This window comes from Acipenser ruthenus, chromosome 12 (genome assembly GCF_902713425.1).
Source record: "Acipenser ruthenus chromosome 12, fAciRut3.2 maternal haplotype, whole genome shotgun sequence".
Lineage (NCBI taxonomy): Eukaryota > Metazoa > Chordata > Actinopteri > Acipenseriformes > Acipenseridae > Acipenser > Acipenser ruthenus.
The window spans coordinates 37084645-37107638 of record NC_081200.1 but is presented as its reverse complement, the minus strand read 5'-3'; the positions used below and the strand labels follow the sequence as shown (position 1 = coordinate 37107638).

Sequence of the window (22994 nt, the reverse complement as noted above, 5' to 3'; positions counted from 1 at the left end):
AGTCCTTAGAAGTCTTGCAAACAAGTTAGAATGGGACCAGGGTCAATGCCTCTGCTTTTGTTCAGCAATTGTTTTGTGGTCTTTTACTGTCCACCAAATATAAATAAACTGTGTGTTCCATTTAATTCAGCTCCAGTACTTTTAACAAAACATCCTCCTATTTCCACAATTGCCACAACACAATACTGGAGTGTTGCTCTTCAGCTTCTGTTGAGGTTACCCTGGGGCTGTTTTGAAGGCTATGACCTTGCACAACAATGAGGGTTCTCTATTTCCAACACATCACTTCACAGGCAATCGCACGAAACTGAAGAAACTTTTGAACTTTCGTTTTCTGTTGTGTTTTTTTTTTTTTTTTTTTTTTGTTCACCGAGTTGTTTTAATGGTGATAAATCCTGCCTTTCTGGTTTCTCCAGGTTTCAAAGGCGTCTGCAGACCTTATGCACTACTGTGGGGAACATGCCAAGTACGACCCTCTGCTAATGGGCATCCCAGCATCAGAAAACCCCTTCAAGGACAAGAAGCCTTGTACTATATTGTAGTGGACAACTGAACTTTGTGCTTTTTAATGTGGTGGCTTTTTTTTTATATAGACAAAAAACAGTTTAAATAATCTCATTTATGTAGTCTTAAGGCCTCCTGGTATGTACTCCTGTTTTAAGGTACTTTACATGAAGAAATAATGACAAAATATTCATGTATTTTTTCTCTTTCTGTTTTAATCTGCGTTGGGTCGGGGCGGGGGGAAGCACAAACCAAAACCATACTATTTTTTTGTGCCAGGTAATGAAAGATGTTATAGCAACAGTTATCTGGGCTCTGTATTGACTTATAACTAGGGACCTACCTAAATCGCGATTTCGCAGAAATCGTGAAATTGAGGGGTCACTGCGAAATTCACCTCTTAGTGGCCAATGCATACAAACAAGTACGGAGAGGAAAAAAAAAAAAAGAAACCTCGTTTAAATGAACTACTGCACAATGCAAGCGATGCAAGCAACGCAAACTACATATCTTCCTTCTGTAGATAGCTCTTTTTTTATTCCTTTGCCGTCCCGTGTGCATTGCACTGAAGCAAAAATCAAACAAACAAACGTCCACAAGTAACATTTACAAAATAAATTCTCCAAAGCAGTTAACGTTCTTGTTTACTATTCAAATGACAAAGTTTTAATCAGCCTATCAGTGCGGCTGTACTGCTTTTATGTGAGCTGTACTGTGCAGGAGGGGGCGGGACAAAGTTGGTGCTGCATTGTTTTGATTTAGGTTGATAAAATCTAGTTTTCAGCATTGGAGGTAAAATAGTAGAAATGGACGACAAAGAAAGCAAAGTATATTTCGGCTGATGATCTTTTCAAGATATTTCCCAAAGAAACTGTACATGCAGAGTGAGGTAATTGTTTTCCATATCTTAATGTGTATTTGGAGAAAATATGATTGATCGCTATTTAGCTTCAGAATTACACATTAAACAAAAAGGCTACTACAGAGGCTGCTGAACAGAATGTAAAATAAACAGCTTTCAGAAACCAAACTGAAAAGTCAGCCCAGACAAAAAGTATTCCTGTCTGCAAGTTAAATCAGTACTAAAACGATCCAGCACAGCCACCTCGCTTCAACCTGCTGCTTACAGTTGGAATTTTAGACCCGAATAGCCACGTCTTCTTTGTTTTGACTCGGTACTAATAAAATAAATTATTGGATGGGACAAATAACATGACAACGAACGTACTGCAAACAATGCCCTTGTGTAACCGAGTTTTTTGGTCTGTTTCTAATCGATTTCCACATCTGTATAACTTGGCAAAGCTTTGCCTTAACTTCCAACCAATTCAGTGGATGCAGACGTGTAGTCTCAATGTATGGGCAAGACAACTGCAGGGGGATGCTGCATACTCGCCTTTAACAAATGATAGCACTGTTTTAGTAAGGAAGCAAGTACCACTATTTTTAGGCTTTTATAGTGCTCTGAAATACTATCTACTTAGGTTTATTTAATGTTTAAACAGGTCCGCGAAATGTCGAAATCCTAATTTTATTCTGCAACATACCCATGAAAAATACGTAAATTTACCGCGATTTAAGTAGACCCCTACTTATAACAGGGTTTGAGGTCTGTGGTATGCAATATATACATGTTCTGTTTGAGACCAAAGTTGCCTCAGAATTATCCTTTATGTACAATGAAGGATGTTTTTAACAAGTACTTTTTGTATATGTGCTTCTTTTTCACTAGATTCTCCTTTTTTGCCAGCTGCTCCTTATAATTAGTCATTTAAAAATGTATTTAGACAGTACTACAAAGTTTCAGAAAACCTAACCTTGCATCCTAAAATATATTGATATTCTGTTGTATTAAAGTATAGTGCATCCTAAAATATATTGATATTCTGTTGTATTAAAGCTATTTCTGTCACATTTTTCTAAGATTGTTCACAATATCCGCATGTTATACTTTCACCACTGGGATTGTATGTTTTTGACAGTCTTAAGACTGGGGGTGTGTGTTAAAGGGAGCTAAACACGGCACTGGAATGCAAAACAGAAACATTTTCAAATGCACCTTTGTTGAGGCATTCAGCTATTGTGACATCAGTAGTACTGGATGACGTCGTAACTGCATGTAGCCCTATTTGTTTTCTGGGTGGACAGCCAGGAGTGTTATACGATGTAAGCTGAATAGAGTGACATCTATTCAGTAGCTTCCTGGGATGCCCAGTAAACGTACAAAGAGCGGTCAGCATACTTAAGGATGACGACTGTTTCTGTTTTGCAAATCAGTTTTGTCCTTTGCTCAAGTTGACTTTTCACGTACATCACAAATGTAATGCAAACACAATGTAAGTTTTACCACAGTTCACCACTTCATACAGATTCTAATCTCACTGATGTTAAAGGTTGCTTGGTTATTTTTAAGTCTCATACGAAAAAGGTTATATTTATTGCTTCTATTTTATGGTACCACCACATTACAACACAAATTAATCTTGCATGTTGTTCCTAATGCCTAAATGCCAATGCAGCCCTCTCTCTTTCTAATATATTTACTGTAGATTGAGTTGCCTGTTGTCCTTTTTTGTCTGACACTGAATAAACGTATACAGTATAAATAGATATTGCGGCGTTCCATACAAGTTTAACGTTTGATTAATTTGATAAGTCAACGATATCCCACTAGCACAAGACTATGGGGTGATGAGACTAATGTTTTATTAGTGTAGAGTCATCACAAAAATCTTGGGCTTTCCATTAGTCTGGTATTGATGACTTATTGGAGTAAAAAAAAAAAGATATTTTTATAAAATTGTCCAATATAGAAATATTATTGGTTTTGAAAGACCAGTGGTTAATAACTGGGGAACTTGCATTTTTAAAATGCAAACTGGAAACCCAGATATAATACCGTAAATATACTATTACTGAGTGTGTTACAACATCAGTAGGCAAGAGAGAATAGAAGAACTTACAGGGCAGAACTTCTTCACATACACACACACTACCTCTTACCTTGGAGGTAAGCAAAGAGAAGGCCTTCTCCTAACATAATACTGTAATAAATGGCAAGGGCAGCAGCATTGCCATGCATGTAACGTGGAAATGCCTTCAAACAAGCAAAAGGAAGGATTTTTCTGTTGTAGTAATTAATTATTCAACTATAGTATTCCATTTTGAGATGATGGAAAATTAATCTACGGTATATATTTTTTTTAAATCTGTTTTGATAGTTGTGAAGCTTATGTGCCACAGTACAACCAGCATCTTTGTGCCAGCTATACTCCTCTAACCAGTATTGGCCTTGTTAAAGTGTGTGTCTGTTGTTGCAGTAGAATAGTACAGAGCAATCGGGAGAACAATGTCTTGTAACTGAAACACTTTAAACTCATTACCAAATCGACTCTTGTGATCGCTCCCTAGCCATAAATGTGGTTTTGGCTAGGATGAAAATCAAGGTTGATAACACTAAAAATGAATGTTTCGAAGGATTTGTTTTAGATGCCAACATGTTATTAAAGTATTGAACTTATCTAGCCACTTTGAGCTGCTGTTCATATATTCACTGCTTAATATGGGCAGCAAATGTCCCATTTGAAATGTGATGGAATCTCAAGTAGCAATTTACTGCAAAACAATGGAGTCTAACAAGTAGTACAGTGCAGGTGCATACAGTAGATCCCCCAATAGTTACTAAATCAGACATGCACTACTAGATCAGCACACTGAACCCTATGGCAGCAGAACACTATTAAATATATGCTGCCATATTTAATAGTGTTCAGTGTGTGGATCTAGTATATGTCTACCATTTGAAACGTGGATACATGGTTCTCATTGACTCGCCTATTAAAAGCACTGCCCTCTGGGAGAGTCATGCCATGGTTCGAATTGCCAAGGATGGCATTACTTAAATCAGCAGCGGCCCGCTCACTTTATAATGGTACTGTACATTAAGATTTGTTTCTCTTTGCACATGTTATTGAATGGTGGAATGTCAAGCCACGTTACTGCCAGTGGCATTACGTTGTATAAAACCAGCTGTTCAGGTCATTAAGCAACACCGGTAAATCTAAATGGCCAAAACTTCAGCCAAAGGACTGCAACCTTTTTACTGAATAGTCTTTGTGTACATCATGCAATAATGCGTAGAAAGGTTCTCCTGCTTTTGAGTATGGTATGTAACAAATAATGAATTTTTAAGTCCTAAAAACTGAGTGGCTAAATTGATTGATAAAGAAGCAGTTACTGTAAGTATTAATGTAAGTAGATTATCAGCCCACCCCCCTTTCTATTGGTTGGTTTGTCAATATGCAAAAAAAACATGGGCCCATTTTAATTCTAGATCCTCAAAATAAATCTAAACAAGCCAAACAGCCACTTAATGTACTGCAAAAGTAGGAATGAAGGCATGATGGCCAAAAATGTGGAACCCTTTACATGGCTGCTCAGAGTGTGACCAGCTGCCTAAACATGTTTCTAAACGTGTTCTTTGACGGTGTGCTAGGAGGCCTGATTACTTATATTGTGTATTGATTTTTCTTCTGCTTTCATTATGCTGTACTTGTTTATATTGCTTTGCTTGAGCTGGTTAACCCTGCCTACCTTTCCACAATCATGTTGCTGTATTTCGCAATTTTAAATTCAAACGTACATAAACAGTGAAACATCTTACTTTTCTATCAAGTATGCTTGTTGTTTTGTTTTTTTTTGCCAACATACACGTCGTTTTATATGCACAATCTAACCGGATTTAAGTTTCCTGTTGGATGAATCGATTCTCCTCCTATCCTCTATGTATTGTGCAGGTAGACCAGTCCAAACTGGATGGAGTTTGGTATGTAAACTCTGTACTGAGATTGAAAATAATGAAATACAAAAGGATCGATTCCCTGTGCATGTAAACGTACTAATAATGAGCAGTTAAAAATATATATATATATATTATATAATTATATCTATCTATCATTTTAATTTGACAAAGATATAAACACACTGTACTTTTCAAAGTACTGTACTGTTAAACGTCATGGGTGTAATTACTGCACATTCACTTCAATAAACATTGCCAGAATTTTATACCAATTGTGTCTTTGTTCTACTGTTGTATTTTTAAATGAAAATAAAAATCATTTACTATTGAAGTAAACTAGGGACACAGTCTTGACTGGGTAAGGGCTGCGTTTGGTGCATGTGTCACCCCTCTCAGAAACCCTTGCTAACTAAAGATCTTGCTGTCCCTAAAAAGATAAGTCCCATCTTCAAACATATGCAAAATATTGCAATTTTTTCATTATGTAGGCCTAATCTAAATGTTTTGTTTGCAATGGTGACTGTACCTTTAAAAAAAAAAAAAAAAAAATTCAATGGAAATACACAAATTATACAGAAATCCCATACCACAAACCCTTCCCCTACCAGCATTTCTGCATAGCAGTTTTTACTACATTGAGAGTATGGCATTTGTTATACACAAATACCGGATGATTCCAGAGTAATGATTTGGTTACATACTGGGATGCAGCTGGTATTTAATTTAATTGATTTGTAATCTGCCTTGGGTTGCTAATTAGGACAAAGAAGGAAAGTTTATCTTTGCAGATAACTAAGGGTATTTTCTCATGAGTTGTATGCAAAATCCAGATCCTGTTGTTCTGAAATATATATTGATACAAATACAGAAAACCTGTCACAATTGCCCCCACTCCCAACCCGCCACTGAATGGCTGGTCCAATTAAAGTCAGACTTCAAGCAGAAGCATCACATACATCACTCTACTCAAATCCAGGACGAGGAATGAAAAAGCCAAAGCACTTTCACATACTAGACATTCTACATGTCAATCTCTTCCTAAACCCATGATTGATTTGCAACTGCAAATGCAAGCTGAAATTACCTATTACCTGAGGAATGCAAACAGTTCACCTGCATTGATCTCCACATTGTTCCTAACCACAGATCTTTACAAACGAATAAAAGCCTCTTATTGTACAATGCCAGAGGGTCCTGATATCACTCTTCAGTAGTTCATTGTGTGACAGAGTCTTTATCTGAGGGACCTTATGGGAATTCTTAATGAGACCCCATACCACTGATAAGAACCATAAAATGACACTGAAATAAAAGCTTCAGCAGCACTTCCTTCCAGTGTATTAAGACTTGATGACCCAATTAACAGGACAGTTCATTCACCTAAAACAAACAATGGAGTATAATTACAAACTAATTTGAGGAATTAACTGCTTTCAAACATATTTCAACCCCCCCCCCCCAAAAAAAAGTGGCCTGTTAGATTTTTGCAGACCTGACCTGGAACTATGTATCACTGTCAAAATTAATAAAGACATGTCCCTCTGTTTTTTAAAAGTATTTTTACATGAAACAAACATGAATGTGTTACTTCATGTATGGTGCAGTCAATTTCAGGGAATCGTTTTTTAATTACTAGGAACACTGCCTTTAATAAAACAACACCTGTCAACCGGATACTTTCTACCTGTATTTCACCTGACAGGTTTCACTGCTGTAGAGTGAATGTTTTTTAACCAAGTGAACACTATATAGAGTGATTGCATCTGGCACATGTGCTCATGTTTCTTGTTTTGAAATGGCATCAGGGATTTTCAGCTGTTCAGAATGTGGCATGGTGGACGTGCAGCCATTATGTGCATTAAGGTTTTTGGGACTAGTGGAAGGAAAAACGGAGTGGCTTTCTCAAAGAACCAAACAGCAGCCCATGTCATTTGAAGCATACAACTAGCAAACAGTTCAATGCATTATTAAGAAAATAAATCCATCAAGCTAGTAGTGATAAATATATCATACCTGTTTGCAGCTTTAACTCATTGATATGATGGATTTACATAAAGAACACAATTGCTCCGGTGCATCTGTCAGGGTTACACCTATAGTATTAAAATGTTGTATTCCAGGGTCTCCAAACCTGGAGGTCCAGTGTCTCTCTTGGGTTGTGTTCCAACTGTACCCTAAATTTGTATTTATATAGTGTCTTTCATAGTGGACCACCATCACAAAGCACTTTACAGAGGTAGATTGTGAACTGTGCATTATATGCAGAGTCACTTACAATAGGACATTGATTTAACATCTCATCCACAGGATGGTGCACAAGGAGATTAAGTGACTTGCTCAGGGTCACACAGTCAGTGGTAGAGGTGAGATTTGAACCAGTGACCTTCTGCTTACAAGTCCTGGACTTTAACCACTGGACCACACTGCCTCCATACTTTGTTTGTAATTTAGGACACTGTTGGAACAAAAACCAGGAGGGCTACCAGGAGAGGAAGGACCAACAGCATGAACTACAACAGTAAAATGTTAATGCTTTTAAACAGAATAATTTATACAGCAGTATGCAGATTGTGGTTTCAAATGGTACAATATTTTGTAACTGTACTCCGTTAAAACAATCCATTTTTTTATTACTTTACTGTATTGAAATTGTGGATCATGTTTAAAGGGTTTCTAACATTTTTTTTTTTTTTTTACAATAACCCAGCAAGGATAAGTAGCCTGCAGTCTATTGCTCTGTTCTAAAAAGAGGGTGTCAACATAACAGGAATATTTAGTTTCCTAGGATTTTTTTTTTTTTTTTTTTTTTGGATAGTACAGCGAAGGAGCATGTAAACACTGATAAACAAATATGACGTCTTGCAAAGCATTCCATGGATGTTTGCATCCAGTTTACCAACGGTTCTGTGTCAGATGAAGTAAACATTATAAATGGCTTTATTTTCTATTTTTGTTAAGTGGGGTATTTACAGAGTTGCTTCAAGGTTTCTTTTTTAAAATATAAATGAGGTTGAATTCAAAATTAGGTCATTGAGTAATCAGTGACCCAATTTGATGTCATGTTTGCAATTTTTTTAAATTGTTGGAGAACATCATAAAAGGATCCACTGCATTGTGAGTCATGTGACAAAGGTTGAAGTACCTAGACAGTAGTATATGTTTGGTGCTGAAGGTTGTCATTTACTAGGTCAGCTATTTTTATGTTTGTCATCTTACACAAATTATAGTCTACATTAAGTAAATAGCACACAACTAATGCATCTGATGCAGTTTATCGTGATTTAACACAATAATGACTTACAGGGCAAGAGATTAGCTTCACAATAACAATATTAATGTACAGTAGATAACTGATTGACCAGAATACACAGATTTGTATTTATTTATTCATTCTTCAACCAGGAAAAAGCCCATTGAGACCGAGGCCTCTTTTACAAGAGTGTCCTGTTTTCACTAGATTATGAGCATGGGTATTTTACAGACCTCCTAGAAATAAAAAAACATGTGAATGATGTGCTCTATAATATATATGTTAGGCAGTGATTGTATCAAACAAAACACTTCAGTGCTTTGGCCAAATGACAGCAGATTGTGTTCGGTCATTCTGCCAACTGCCTTAATGTCCCAGGCATTTGGTCAAATGCCTGGTTTAACAGAACATATGCATCATGTGCAAAATCAAGAGCACGGTAGTTAGAATAGTGATGAAGGCACAGCTTAAACATTGACTTAGTCTCTTTTAGGTTTTTACCTTTTATTTAGATTCAGTGTTTTGAAGTTATGGATGGTATACTGTATACTTCATTGAGTTAGCTGGGACAACTGGCAATCTATCTATGAAAGCTGGTGTGTCAAGCTCTCTCTCCCAGCCCAAAAACTGCAAAGCCACAACGATCCTCATCTACACGTCTCCAGCAAAGTAAAACCTCTTTATTGATTAATTAACTGATTATGACGACATGCAACTATAATACTTATATGCTTTATATGCCTCAGCACATGATTTAGTTTTATCCCTGATTTTTTTGTTTTTTTTTTGTTATAAAGATAATTGTGTTGCGTAGGTGATAAACCAGTTGTGAATGATTAGAGCACAGAGTATAATACAAATCTTTATTTAAATTACGCCACTGTATTTTTAAAAACCCGGTGAGAAAAGTACATTAAAAGTTGTCAGACGATGTGATGCGTGTCCTTTACTGTAGAGATGATCAGTATGACACCTTTCGGAAGTGCACAGTCTGGGGTTGCCTGTGAGGGTGTGGTACTCTCGCCAAGAACCTTCCCTACTCTTATTGTCTGGTGCTCTGCTGGATACTGAAGTGTTGGAGAGCCACGACCTCCGTCGCCAACAATTCCCTTTGATTGACAACCCACCTGCGGAAGGGTGTGTGATAAATTCCCACACACGCACACAAGACCCTCTGTCTCTCACATCACCCCCTTCACTCATCATCGGTGCCTGAGAAAAGGGACCCCCTGTCAAGCCTCTCTAGGCTGCATTCCAGGGTGACTGGCAAACCAAGGATTCCAAGCCATGACTCACAACATCCTGATAATTACAGGTGTTTAAAAGAATAGAAATAAGTCAGTGCAGAGATCAGGATGATATGAGTGTTATAGTACTACTGCTACATGCTATTCACCATGAAATGACATCACTGCTGGAAACGAATGCAGGCTCTTTATTAATAAAGGGTTTTTTACCTCAGGGTTTAGCATTTCAACAACATACCTTCAATGTAATAAAACAGGCCATGACAACTAAGCTGGACCACAAGGTAAGGTTACATTAACTTTCTGGTTCGTTCCTCGCTATCTTTCCAAATGCAGGTACACTATAATATGTATTGATGTGATTCAGCCATCTGTCATTTCTTTGTATCTGTTAGTCTGTATCAGATGGAACTGATGTCACATGGGGCGTCCTGTAAAAAAAAAAAAAAAAAAAATTAGGAACTTTAAATTGTGTTTGTTTTAGAGCAAAGCTTGCATTTGCTTTTTTTTTTAGTAGATCGATTTCAAACCTGAAATGATCAACCAACCTTTCATCCACACCTCACTAGTGCATTCGCCCCACTGTTTGTGTCTAGCATGAAGAACTTTCATTGAAATCCTTTCACCTGCACCATATTTACTGATACTTTTATATGAAGATTTTTGACTTTACAAAAATTGTGCAAATCTGATATATATAATGTTCTAGAAGCTTGCATGCGTCATATAACCCCGTCAGCATGATTACTCTCCTTCTGTTGTTTGAGCAAGCTGTTTCTTTATTAGCTGATCATTGTACCACGCCTGCCAGTCATATCACAGTGCTGTTTATTACACCACTGCTAACTCAAAACTCTTAAACTTCCAGCACTTAAAACCTAAAAAAGGAAATTATTTGGCTAAGCGAATCAGTCTTTTTTTCCAAGAGTTATAGGATTTCCAATTTGGAGCTTAGTGTATAAAACCCCTTTTTAGCCTCACAGGTTACTTGATGAGATTGTTTATAAATAGAAGCGGTATGATGCCTGATTTCCTCTCAGCAGGTGGGCAGCTATTTAGGGAATCCCACAAAATCTCAGAATAATGGATGTGGGAGTGTTTTTTTCAAAAGAACAAGTAAAAATATGTTTTCACAAGTTCTGACAGAACAAGAGCAGGAAAAAAAGACAGTAGAAGCAACCCCTTGATTAAGTATCTTTATAATAATATCTTTATATAGCGCCTTTCATAGTGGACCCCTACCACAAAGCACTTTACAGAGGCAGGCTGTGAACTGTGCATTATTTGCAGAGCCACTTCCAATAGGACATTGATTTAACATTTCATCCGCAGGATGGAGCACAAGGAGATTAAGTGACTTGCTCAGGGTCACACAGTGAGTCAGTCAGTGGCAGAGGTCGAATTTGAAATGGTGACCTTCTGGTTACAAGCCCTGGACTTTAACCACTGGAACACACTGCCTCATAATCACAGAAAAGCAACAGCAGAATGCATTGAAAACATAAAATCAACACAGCAAACCGGTTTCTCGAAAGAAAACTATTTCATTCTGTATAAAAAAAAAAAAACATTTTATAAAAAGATCTACTGTATGTTGAGCTGGTTGAACTCTTTGTTATAGAAAATCAGAACAATGACATCACTTAAACAGTGAATAGTCAGATATGGCTTGCTGTCTGTGCATGTTAATTGTCCTTTTTGGTTTCAGCTCAATGCTGATTTTTTATTCCCACAAAACACAACCTCTTAAATCCTTTAATAGGAGACAGCTTGGTCTGATGGTTAGACAAACCATACAGTACATGAGATTCTAGGTCTGAACCACTACTCACTGCCTCACTGTGACCGTATAGGCAAGGCGTCTGACCCCTCAGTGTGCCAGTTCCACCCAGCCTATGAAAGACGTTCCTACTTTCCATGGACTCTCTATTGGAGTTTGACATTGACCAGTGCAAATTGTGCACCTCCTTTTCCCCAAAAGGAATAACAAACTGTTGTTGCAAAGCTAGACACTATTACTAAGAAATACAATGCCTGGGCTATTAGGTTGTGCAAAAAGTCTGGTTATCTGGATAATTGAACCACAACCTGAAAGTAATAAATGCATTACAAGAACAGTAAACTACTGCAAGGACCTACAATAGCTTTGCAATTTATAGAAGCACAACACTGACAGCTTCTTCAGCATGCCCCAAAGCGCCCAGTTTGTGAGTGCTTTGGTCAGCTGTGGAGGAGCCAGTGCTGTGGTTCTGTGGATTCTCTTTTTATTCCCTTGTATATTCTTTAATTCCATTCACTTTCCATCCCATTCACTTTTAAAGATATCCAGACCTATACATTGAAACTCCCACAGACCATCAGCTTTGTATCCATATAACTGTGATAGCACAAGCAGCAGTAATACAAGCTGCCACATGTAAGGTAAGCAAGCCTGCCCTGGTGGGAGCTCAGTCTCTACATCAAATCCCTCACCTCTCTTTCTGAGACTGCCTGCAAAGATGTCTTGTTCCACTTGTGCCGGATTGGGTGATTCTGCCATGTCAGCTACTGTCCCCTGAAGGCTAAGCACAGACAAGCATACTGGACTTGCACACAGGTCTGCGGAGATGTTGGAGCATTGCATGGTATTGACATAGCTTGTTTCTAAAAGAGATTTGAATTGTTCAGAAAGCTGTTCTCAACCATGAGTAATGCAGGCACGTATGTTGCTATGTTACAGTGTTATGGATATGATTCTTACGAGAGGCATAATTAGGCAAGCTTTATCTGCATCGGAATGTTTGCACCTTTTTTTCTAAGATCTAATAAGGAAATGCTTTCCTGTATCCAGTAAGCTGGAAAACTGGCGTACTGTGTGGTGTTTTCTTTAATGACTAACATATTTTGAAGTCACCTCACATCCTGAAAGTCTATTTTAAGGTGTGCAGCAAATAATTTCACTAATGCACATTAGACCCACACCTCAAAAAGCTCATTTACAGAAAATATTTGAAAATGCAGTGAAACCTGCAGAATCAGTCACCAAGGGGACTAAACTTGTGTGGCTTCTTAATTAAGGTAAGGGCAGGTGTCTGCTTAGTTCAGATTACTGTTCTGGAACCGTCACACTTTTCTCAGACTTCCTCCAAGTTTTAGAACAGTTTCTTGTGTAAACGATATGCGATGGTCACATGCTTGGTTATTGTACAATATGCCATTTTATCTGATATTTCTAAGCTCATGATATTGACCAGCTGTTCGTTAGCAAGGTGATTGCCCTGCTTGCATAAGAAGTTACAGCAGTGACATGCCTGCATCACAAGTTCCTGCATCACTAGTACATGGCAGGAGTTGTGTAATCTGCATACTTGCCTGTTTGTCTTTTCAGCTTTTAGTTCTGGTCACGACACATGTTCTCTGGCTCCAGTGATGTAAGTTATCACAGCTAATCTGTCACGCCCTGTGTGTTAAAGGCAAAGAACCTGCTGACAGTCTTAGCATACTAAGATTGTATATATTATATTGGCTTCCCTGTGTAATACTGGTATTGGAATTCCTAGTTTCTGGATGTGACCCTGTATTTTGATGTGCTGTTTTTTAAGCAGGAAGTGAAAATTGTTCCAATCCAGTTATGTAATAAGTGAATAATCTTGCTAACCAAATGGAAACAACCCAAAAACATTCTGTATCCGGCCAAAAGTGAACTGAATAATCAAAACCATCAAACAGGATGGAGCCCACACTTTTCAGACAGTGGTGGTGGGCATGGATTTTGACCAAACAGGATACTCTCAGCCATTGTGGAAAACCTGTGTGTAGCAAATGGATAGTGGTTTATCCTCCTCCTAACCCACCCCACTCACCATGCAGTGCCCATTCAAGCCCGCACTGGCCTCTTTGTACCCGCTTTTGAACCACCAATGTGTTTCAGATACTGGTAAAATGTTGGACAGTAAATGCACTTACACCATAACCATTGAGTTTAAATAGTTTATTAAAAAAAAATGTTACAATCATACCAGTTATTTACAGATATTATGATGTTGGAAAATGTCAACACATAAATACATTTGAATTCATATAAAAAAATTAAATAATAACTTCAAAGCACATTCAGAAAGGATGGCCGGAATATTAACATTTCTCAATGCACAAAACAAAACATTAAATTCCATGTTTGGCTATTCTTTGTTTTTTTTTTTTTTTTTTTTTTTTTTAATTCTTTTAAATAATATTACATTCTGTAATATATATATATATATATATATATATATATATATATATATATATATATATATATATATATATATATATATATATATATATATAAAATCCTTGAGTCCATCACATCTCCTTAAATCAGTCCCAAACCACAGTCACCGCTACTGCATCAATCCTGCTGTTAACCAGATCACACATGTCAAATCTCTTTCCAGTAAATGCTGATTAGGTCCCCCACCCGTCCCAGCGGTGCCCAAACTGCCAGGTCACCACTCTTCACTGGGAAGAGCATCCATTCCTGTAGTTGAACTGAACTCCACCCCCTCCTGGTCACTTTGTAAAATGTTTTGCATCAGCTTGGGGGGGGGTTTCTTCTGAGAATTCTGCAAATCCAGTGCGATTCATTGAAAAAGTCTTTGTTTCCCCTTCGCATCATCTTTCTGGAAGGTTAATCACCGGCACCCACTGGTCCAAACAGCGGCTCTCTTTGCAGAATCCGTTCACTTTGCTCAGAGCTGGATCTTTCCATGTAGATCCGTGTGGATTCTGGAAAGAAACAAAGAAACAGTTGGTTAAAATGCTGAACCAGCACACTGATTCTGCTAAGGCATGCTGTACTGTTAGCTGCACACAGGCTCAACAATGATACAGCCTGCATTCACACACACTGCACATTATAGGATATCTTTGCATTCAAGAATTGGGTACTTGAACACAAAAACAAATCAAAATAACTTTGCATAAATGCATAGATTAGGACTCAGCTTTGGAATGCAGCTAAATGGTCTCCCAAGTACACAGAGATCACATTCATAGGATTCCTCTGCTTTTGCTGAAAAATGCAACCGCCCCCCCTTGTAAGCATAGTTCCTGGAACAACTGTTAGCACATCTAGCCTGCAACAAGGCAGGAAATACATAGCATTCTGCTAGCAGAGCCACTGAATCCCACACAATGACTTCTCAGACCACATCCACACCACAGACTGTTCAGCAGGACTACCAATATGAGCTGAAAGCAGAAGCAATTAACATAATTCCTATATTAGGTATTTTAAAATATAAAATAATGTAATAATAACTTTAACAGCAGGCAATGCTATCAGGAAAAGCAACATGAACTGGTTATATCTACCACCTAAGCGTTCCTGCTACATTTAGCACCCTGACTTTGAAATGTGCCTTGTGACCAAGCAGGAATTGACACTTACAGTGACTAAAACACAGTGGAGGTCCATGGGCTCCCCTCCTTGCTTCACTCCACCAACGAGCTCTGCCAGACACCTCATGTTGTTCACCCTTAAGATGTTAATGTCATTTTCACAGCAGAATGCCTGAATTAAGGTGAAATGGATTTGCAGAGCAACGTCCTGGGAATCCTCTTCGTCTGTAGCCAGCAAACATAAAACCACATTGTCTGGATCACTGCAAAAATAAAGAGTTGAGCGTTTAGATTGTACATTCATTCTTTAAATAGAGTTTAAAAAAACCAAAACAACAACAATGTAATGCATTTGCTTACAAAACACTATATAATACTTACACGTTGAGTGACTTTGCCGCCTCGTAGACTCCAACAGTTATGCATCCTTGAGGTAATGCAGAGCTAATAACTTCTTCAAGGGCTTTCCCCACTGTATCCATGCTATGAATACAATACAAATAGGAACGGTTACACACCTGGTATATTTGTGATAAACTACACCGATACCTATGCCATAATTGATTAACTACCAGTAAGAAAACTTCCGTGTACAACCTGATGGGAGTTAATACAGCCAAGCTACCTAAACATGAACAAACTCGCAGGACATATACATCAGCTTGCTGTGCTAAATGTGTTAATTATAAAGTTAAATCATAATATTGTATTTCAGCTGCAAATATATTGAAAACTGTATTTCCCTTAAAACACGTTTGATGGTTTATCTTTTAGTTTTGTACTATCTGAGGTCACTCTGTTTCAATTACTTTCCACACAACTTTTAAGAAATAATTAGACGAGAAAATCGATTCTGAGCAAAAATACTAAACGAAACTGTGACAAATCATTTCTTTATACACCCAAACACAATCGCGCAGCGATATGCGATAGCAGCACCAAAAGTTAAAAATGGACAAAAAATAAATAAAAAATGATGTACCTTTCTGTAGTTTGATCTCCACTTAGTTCTTCCAAAGTCATATTGCACATAACGTAATCCAAGTATGTTTCAGTAAGACAGGCTTTTTGAAAATTAGTGTAAGTTATAGTTTCCACAAACGTCTATCTCAGATCCTTACAGCTCAGTGACAACTCATGTCTGCGTGAGAAGAAACCGGCGTTCAGCAGATAAATTTGGAGTAAACTATGAACAATCATCAGGGACTTATTGCCGGCTATTTGCATATGAAAGTTCATTGGTTCATGCTAATTAGCTGGCGGCGCATAGTCTCGAGTGATTTGGGGAATGGCTGGTAGTAACAACTCAAAAACAAAGTCATTGGAGGCATCGATGCAAGGGGAGGGGTCTGTGGCTGGCGTCAGTGAGATAGCTCGAAATACTGTAAAATGCAAAGCTAAGTGGAGAATTTACATTAAAAACACATAACCTTTAGCAACCATGGACTCATACACACATTAGAGGGCTTTATTGGGTTATGAAATTGAATATGCACGTATGAAAAGTTTTTTTTTTTTTTGCTGTTATTTTATAATGTTGGTGCACACTATTAAAATATTGTATTCTTTAGAGGTCATTGAAAAGTGACAAGGTTTGTGTTAAATTGCACGGTGCATTTGCTTAAATTTAACTAATTCCTTATGTTGGTAAATAGAAAAGTTATCATTTTTCAAATAAGACTTGATTGACCTAAACCTAACCCATTTGACTTGCATGTGTCACTACTGAATGGAATTCATATTCTATACACCTTAAACATTTGCAAACAAAAGTACAGAAACGAAAATCAGATAAAGCCTAGGGCGACACCAAGTGGTCCATTTTACTGAAGTTATGCGGAGAGACAGACCAAGCGCTTTGAAAAAACATCCCTGAAACACTTCTAGCAATATTGAAATCAGTTGGTTTTAAAATTCAAAATACTAGATCATTATCGTGCGTACGTGTGGCGGTGGTGTCATTTAAGCAGTCAGTTTTAGGATAGGAAGCCTCTTAAACTATTAGCAATTGCGTTCTTATATATACAAAATAAATAACTGCATAAATATCCGCAGTTTTATGATCGAAAACAGTCTGGCTACGCAGATGTTGCAGCAAAAAATAAATATGAAAACTTTTTTTTTCTCTCACACACAAACGTTTTATTACCGGCTTTTGTATTTTTAATTAAGTACTGCGTCGCTATATTATTCAGATTTTGAATCCAACCGTTGGTTAAAATCTTTCATAGAATAATTTAAATCTGCTGTTTTAGTTCGTAATTTATCTCAGATCTGTTTACTGGAGATACTCAGCGAGAAGCCGATAAACTTTTTTGACATTTTATAAGCATATTTTAAAAAAGGACGGTGCTTATTTAAAAATATTTTCAGTATTCTCTCAGATGTTATCTGTATTATATTTGATCATACGCTACCTGAAAACGTTTGTAGTACCACGTAGCAACAGGCTGGCTATAGCTTACCTTACCTTTGATTGGAGATGCCGAACCCAATGCCAAGGGCCGTGCAGTTTGGAGCTCTTTGGCCGCCGCGAGAACCGCGCGAGAGACTACAGTTGTTAACTCCAAGAAAAATGCTTGGCTGTTTCATGAAATTCCAAAGCCCTTAGTAAATAACCGTTTACAATTGCAGCCAAATACAATTGCATTTACTTATACAACGCTTTGCGTTTGTATTTATTATTATTATTATTATTATTATTATTATTATTATTATTATTATTATTATTATTATTAATAATAATAATAATAATAATAATAATAATAATAATAATAATAATAATAATAATAATAATGTTTAACGTTAATTTGGTAAAGAAATAAAAACAGCAACCTACGTTTTTCACAAGAATACACATGTACATTTTACAGCTATACTCAATGATGTATGAGGTATGTAATGAGGGAATACAGTTAAAGCTCTGTAGCGAGACAACTAGGCGTGATGAACCAAGCAGACAATAGCTACTCTGCTACTGAAGCTGTTTTAAAAGTTACTTTTTACAGGTAGAAGGCCATGTACTGTAAGCAATCACTATTGAAAAAAAAAAAAAAACTTATTGAGCATAAAATGAAGAAGAAATGTCCCATCCAGTCTTACTGCATTGGTAGGGAATTAATAATATTTGGGGCACCGATGCAATTGTGCATGCACCGTATTCAAAGAACAAGCTATTGTATATTCCGAGGGAGATATTTATTCAAGTTATTCTAATGCCCTGGAACCAAAATCTAATGTACATATTATAAGAATACATTCAAGGTATTATTTCATCCTTAATGTGGTTTAAAAAAAAAAGAGACCAATTCCAGGTACCTACACAAGATGACTTAACAATACTAATTGTGCAGATTTTGGACAGCTCTGCAAGTAGAACGAATGAGAACCACAAAGGAAAAATACAGATCTTGTAGGGCGTTAATAAGATCCCAGAATAAGAAAGACATCAAGCTGAAAGTGGACTCGAGCCAAAAGACCACCACCCAGCGCTGATATCAGAGGCGGGAAATCACGTGATTCAATAACGTCAGACATCCAGAAAAAAGTTGTGGCACCATTTAGCGGTTAACTCAACTCAAGACAGGCCGTCTTTGCTAACTGAAGCTGTGGAAAACACAACAAAGCCCCTCTTTTTGGCAGAAAACGGTTCTTAGCTTTGAAAATAAATATCTTCCAGTCATCAGCAGGAAGGTGTCTGAGAGGCTGTGGAAGAATGTATTGCTATAAAAGTTTACCACCTTGTTTTTCAGAGCAAGAAAAATAATATGACACAGCACTAGTTCCCAAGTTGGCAGTCTGTGTAGCGGGGAGTTATTTTTTCCACACACTTGACGCAACAGATTGACGTTACCTCTGTAACGCTGTGTCTCCCCCCCCCCCCCCCCCCCCCCCCCCCCGTTAACTGCAACTCCAACAGATTCGCCTTTGATAGTACAAACTGTGGTAGTTACTGGTAATATAAACTGTGCTCTTAACGTAAGTCTCACAGCTCACCATTGTTCATTCATTAGGTTTGTCTTATTAATCAGACCTGTTCCAAATGCACACATTATCAGATAATAACTTATGGAACTTATGGTAAAAAACAAAACAAAAAAAAAAACACCCTATAAACTAAAACTAAAAAACCCTGACGCCACCTTGTTTGTATTTTACAGTAGGTGTTATTCTCTGTATCTACATTGCTTATGTTTTGTTTTATCTGTACATACTTAACAGCAAACACTCTCCTGCTGTTAGCACCCCTCTTTCAGTTTAAGTAGTCTTTTGCACGCCTCCCCCCGTGACCCCTAATCCGGTTTTCAGGGACCGCACCCAGCAATCTCCCCCCAGCCTCCTTTCATCTCGTGCAGTGGTAACCGTCCATCTTCTGCAGACATCTCGGACAAATTCCGATCCCACGATTCCCAGTTTAACTGTATGCGCTAGCAACAGGGGGCTGGGAGCTCTCTGCAGGGAGTCTAGTAAGAGTAGAAAAAAAAACCGGTTTCATTTTGCCTTTTAACATGCATTTTTAATTACTACAACTATTCGCTCTCTCCAATCACAACAAACTGCACCGACGCTTGTATTTCTGATCTGACATGTGACATCGCATTCATTCAATACTGTACATTTTGTTGCTAAAGCAAACAACATTTAGCTCTATTTGTCCCGTTATCATCAGTGCAAATGTTTCCACAATTACAATTTAAAAAATCAGGTGTGTGCAAAACCCATTCTTGTATTCACCCATGAGCCTGTTCTGCTGCAGCGTGTACACGCGCTACAGTAAACCTGTTTATTATCGCCATGCTTAATATTTGCTAGAGATTTTAACATTTCTCCCTTCTCAACATGGTTGTCCTGAACGCCTGCATTATTCCGCTTGGGTGCTCGAGGCTCCAAATAAATGGTTCCGAGCAACTACGTGGCAGAAGGATCCGGTGAAAGATACATTGCATTTTCATCGCTTTGATTCTGCACGGAGAGTTTTCCACTCTTTTAAATACCGAAGTAAGTAAACACAAAGAAAACGCCAAAAAACGTTTATAAATTATTGTAGCTGTTCAATGTTGATTTTTTGCATCGGTCATTTGTTGTTATAAAACAGAATATTCCATACATACTGTTACTTTTTTTTTTTTTTTTGCATTTTAATATGCAATTATTATTTCTAACTAATTTTAAGCACTTTATTTATACTCGGTGTTGCGAAAAAGATAGTATTCGAAATATTTTAACATAAGAAATGATATTTCAGTATATTCACTCTACACTCTCCCCTGCTGCCTTCCCCCGTGCACACTACACTCTCCCCTGCTGCCTTCCCCCGTGCACGCTACACTCTCCCCTGCTGCCTTCCCCCGTGCACGCTACACTCTCCCCTGCTGCCTTCCCCCGTGCACGCTACACTCTCCCCTGCTGCCTTCCCCCGTGCACGCTACACTCTCCCCTGCTGCCTTCCCCCGTGCACGCTACACTCTCCCCTGCTGCCTTCCCCCGTGCACGCTACACTCTCCCCTGCTGCCTTCCCCGTGCACGCTACACTCTCCCCTGCTGCCTTCCCCCGTGCACGCTACACTCTCCCCTCCTGCCTTCCCCCGTGCACGCTACACTCTCCCCTGCTGCCTTCCCCCGTGCACGCTACACTCTCCCCTGCCAGCATCAAGTCCGCCCCAGACTTGCTCGCCAGGCTACAGTCCGACGAGTGTGTGCCAGGGTACCTGCATCCACTGCTGACACCAATGTAGCGAAATAGGTTAACGCAGGCAGGCGCATCACACAGGGTGAGGCAATCCACACACAGGTGGAGTGCGGGCGCGAACCCGGGAACTCTCGCACTAAAGTGGAGTTGATTCTGAAGTCTGCGACTGGAAATTAGTTCTTATATTGAATCTGAAATTTTAATGGTTTGACTAAATATTGCCTATTGCCTATAGAATACATTTTTATACATTCATTTCAACAAAATCGGATTATGTTTTGTTTTCACCCAGGCAACCATTTCAATTTGGACCATCAGCGGCAAATAATGCAACCTGAAAAATACTAAATTAGAGGGAAGCACAGACGAGATGGATTCCAGAGGTTGTCAGAGGCATGACCCACGGCATCCTCAGACACCGTCTTACTACTCACAAAGACCCCCCTCCCAATCTGATTATCCCCTCCGAACAGTAGAGATTAAATCCATACTGTTACATGAAGTAATACTTTCTTCTTGGTTATCTGCGAATCCAAATTGAATTTTAAAAAACAGTATTATGACATCTATCCCAAAACTGTGTTTCAAAGTGTCAATTGTCTGCTTTTGTCAGGCGATGTTTTTTTAAAATTAACGTTACATGCAAAATAATTAAGTAACTAAATCCAGTCGGAAAACTTGTTCTGTTGGCTAATATCAATTTTCCTAAACTTGTACTTATATTATGCAAAAATAAGACTGTACACAGTACTTACTTACTTTTTATACAGGTGCCATTCCCCAGTTAGCACACAATTACCTCACTGGAGAATGGCCACACCTGTGATTCTTGGCAGGGATAGAATTAACCCCATCCCTGCCAACCTTACATTCCCACACACTATCCTTTGAACTTTAGAGGTTGATTCATCGGAGAATGTTAAAAGACAATTATGGATTGCTGCCTCAGACTTTAAGGGCTCTTAGTTGTTTATCTTTAAGAAGGTATGGTTGGTCATGTATACTGTGGCCTATGCAAACGCACAGGTAGTCAACCTCAGTCTCTGAGTACCCCTATACCAGTGGTTCCCAACCCTGGTCCTGGGGACCCTCTGTGTCTTCTGGTTTTCATTCCAACTGAGCTCTCAGTTACTTAACTATACCCTTAATTGAACTAAGGATGTGCTTAATTAGACCTTTTTAATTGTTCTCGGCTCCTCAGTTGCAGATTTCAAGTTACTTATAAAATGTTATAGCTAACTTGAAATCTGCAAATGTTTAATTAAAAAATTAAGCAAATTATTCGTTCAATTAAGGGTTTAGTTAAGTAATTGAGAGCCCAGTTGGAATGAAAACCAGAAGACACAGGGGGTCCCCAGGACCAAGGTTGGAAACCACTGCCCTATACTGTTAAACTTCATATCAGCTCTAGTCTATTATATCATTCTTCCATAGTTTAGCCTTTTATGCACTTCATCAGACAGAAAACAGTGAAACCTGCTTGCACTGTTCTGTTTGGGGGTAGCGAAGACGCTTTAAGCTTCATTTTGAGTATTGTAGTGGAATTTGCTCAGCCTCTATCATAAAGTTTAGTGTTCACTCCTCCCGACTAGACAGGCACGTTTAATGACTGCTGTTCCAAATAAGAATGACAGGACTGCAGTTCCTGGAGTCACCCACTCTAGCATCTCTTTACCTGCAGGAAGCGTGACAGGCTGTCTGGGTACAACACTGACCACGCCCTGCATTTACCAGTACTCATTTAGCCTTTTTATTTTAGTGGTTTTATGGCCAGTGTATCTTTAGAAGCGTTATAGTTCAGCAGTCAGCGGGCTCCTGCCAATTCCTCCAAGTCTTTTTACTTCCATATACCTCAGTTCTACACAGCCATAAAACTGGCCACAATCAGGATAGCCCTGAGAATAAAAGGGAAGGAAACTTGGAAATGTCCTGGGTGGACTTCTTAAAATAATGCAATTGAGTGTAATTATGGAGGCTTGTTTTATCTGAGAAATCTCTCTTAAAGCACAGTGAGTTACTCATCGCTTCAGTGCCCTTAAAATGTACCTAACAGACCTGAATGAAATGTTGCTGTTTATTTTAGGCAGGGCTACGATTATCCTTCTCAGAACTATCCAGCCCGGGACACCAGAGTGGATTATG

At 38.3% G+C, this 22994-nt stretch overlaps 2 protein-coding genes across 2 annotated transcripts in view; one reads left to right on the top strand and one right to left on the bottom strand.

Annotated features, from left to right (window-relative positions):
• Positions 1-5571, top strand: part of LOC117417334 (guanine nucleotide-binding protein G(I)/G(S)/G(O) subunit gamma-12-like) — a 48609-nt gene extending 43038 nt beyond the window's left edge. Inside the window, exon 4 of the mRNA XM_034029406.3 lies at positions 417-5571. Coding sequence (XP_033885297.1) covers positions 417-542 — 126 coding nt within the window. The 3' untranslated portion in view covers positions 543-5571. The remainder of the gene's footprint in view (positions 1-416) is intronic.
• Positions 5572-14095: 8524 nt separating this feature from the next.
• LOC117416935 (growth arrest and DNA damage-inducible protein GADD45 alpha-like) lies at positions 14096-16344 on the bottom strand. Its single transcript, XM_034028435.3, has 4 exons — positions 16146-16344; positions 15545-15646; positions 15213-15426; positions 14096-14548 (listed from the first exon to the last, which is right to left on the bottom strand). Exons 1-4 carry the CDS (start codon positions 16193-16195, stop codon positions 14435-14437), a joined length of 480 nt encoding a protein of 159 aa, XP_033884326.2. The 5' UTR covers positions 16196-16344; the 3' UTR covers positions 14096-14434.
• Between the last annotated feature and the right edge of the window lie 6650 nt (positions 16345-22994).

What these genes read in the sequence shown, in the direction of transcription:
- LOC117416935 (XM_034028435.3), bottom strand. Translation starts at nt 16,195, where the DNA reads ATGTGCAATATGACTTTGGAAGAACTAAGTGGAGATCAAACTACAGAA. An exon ending in GGAGATCAAACTACAGAAAG is followed by an intron (nt 15,647 to 16,145) that starts GTACATCATTTT and finishes TTGTATTCATAG; the next exon opens with CATGGATACAGTGGGGAAAG. An exon ending in TCCACTGTGTTTTAGTCACT is followed by an intron (nt 14,549 to 15,212) that starts GTAAGTGTCAAT and finishes GTTTCTTTCCAG; the next exon opens with AATCCACACGGATCTACATG.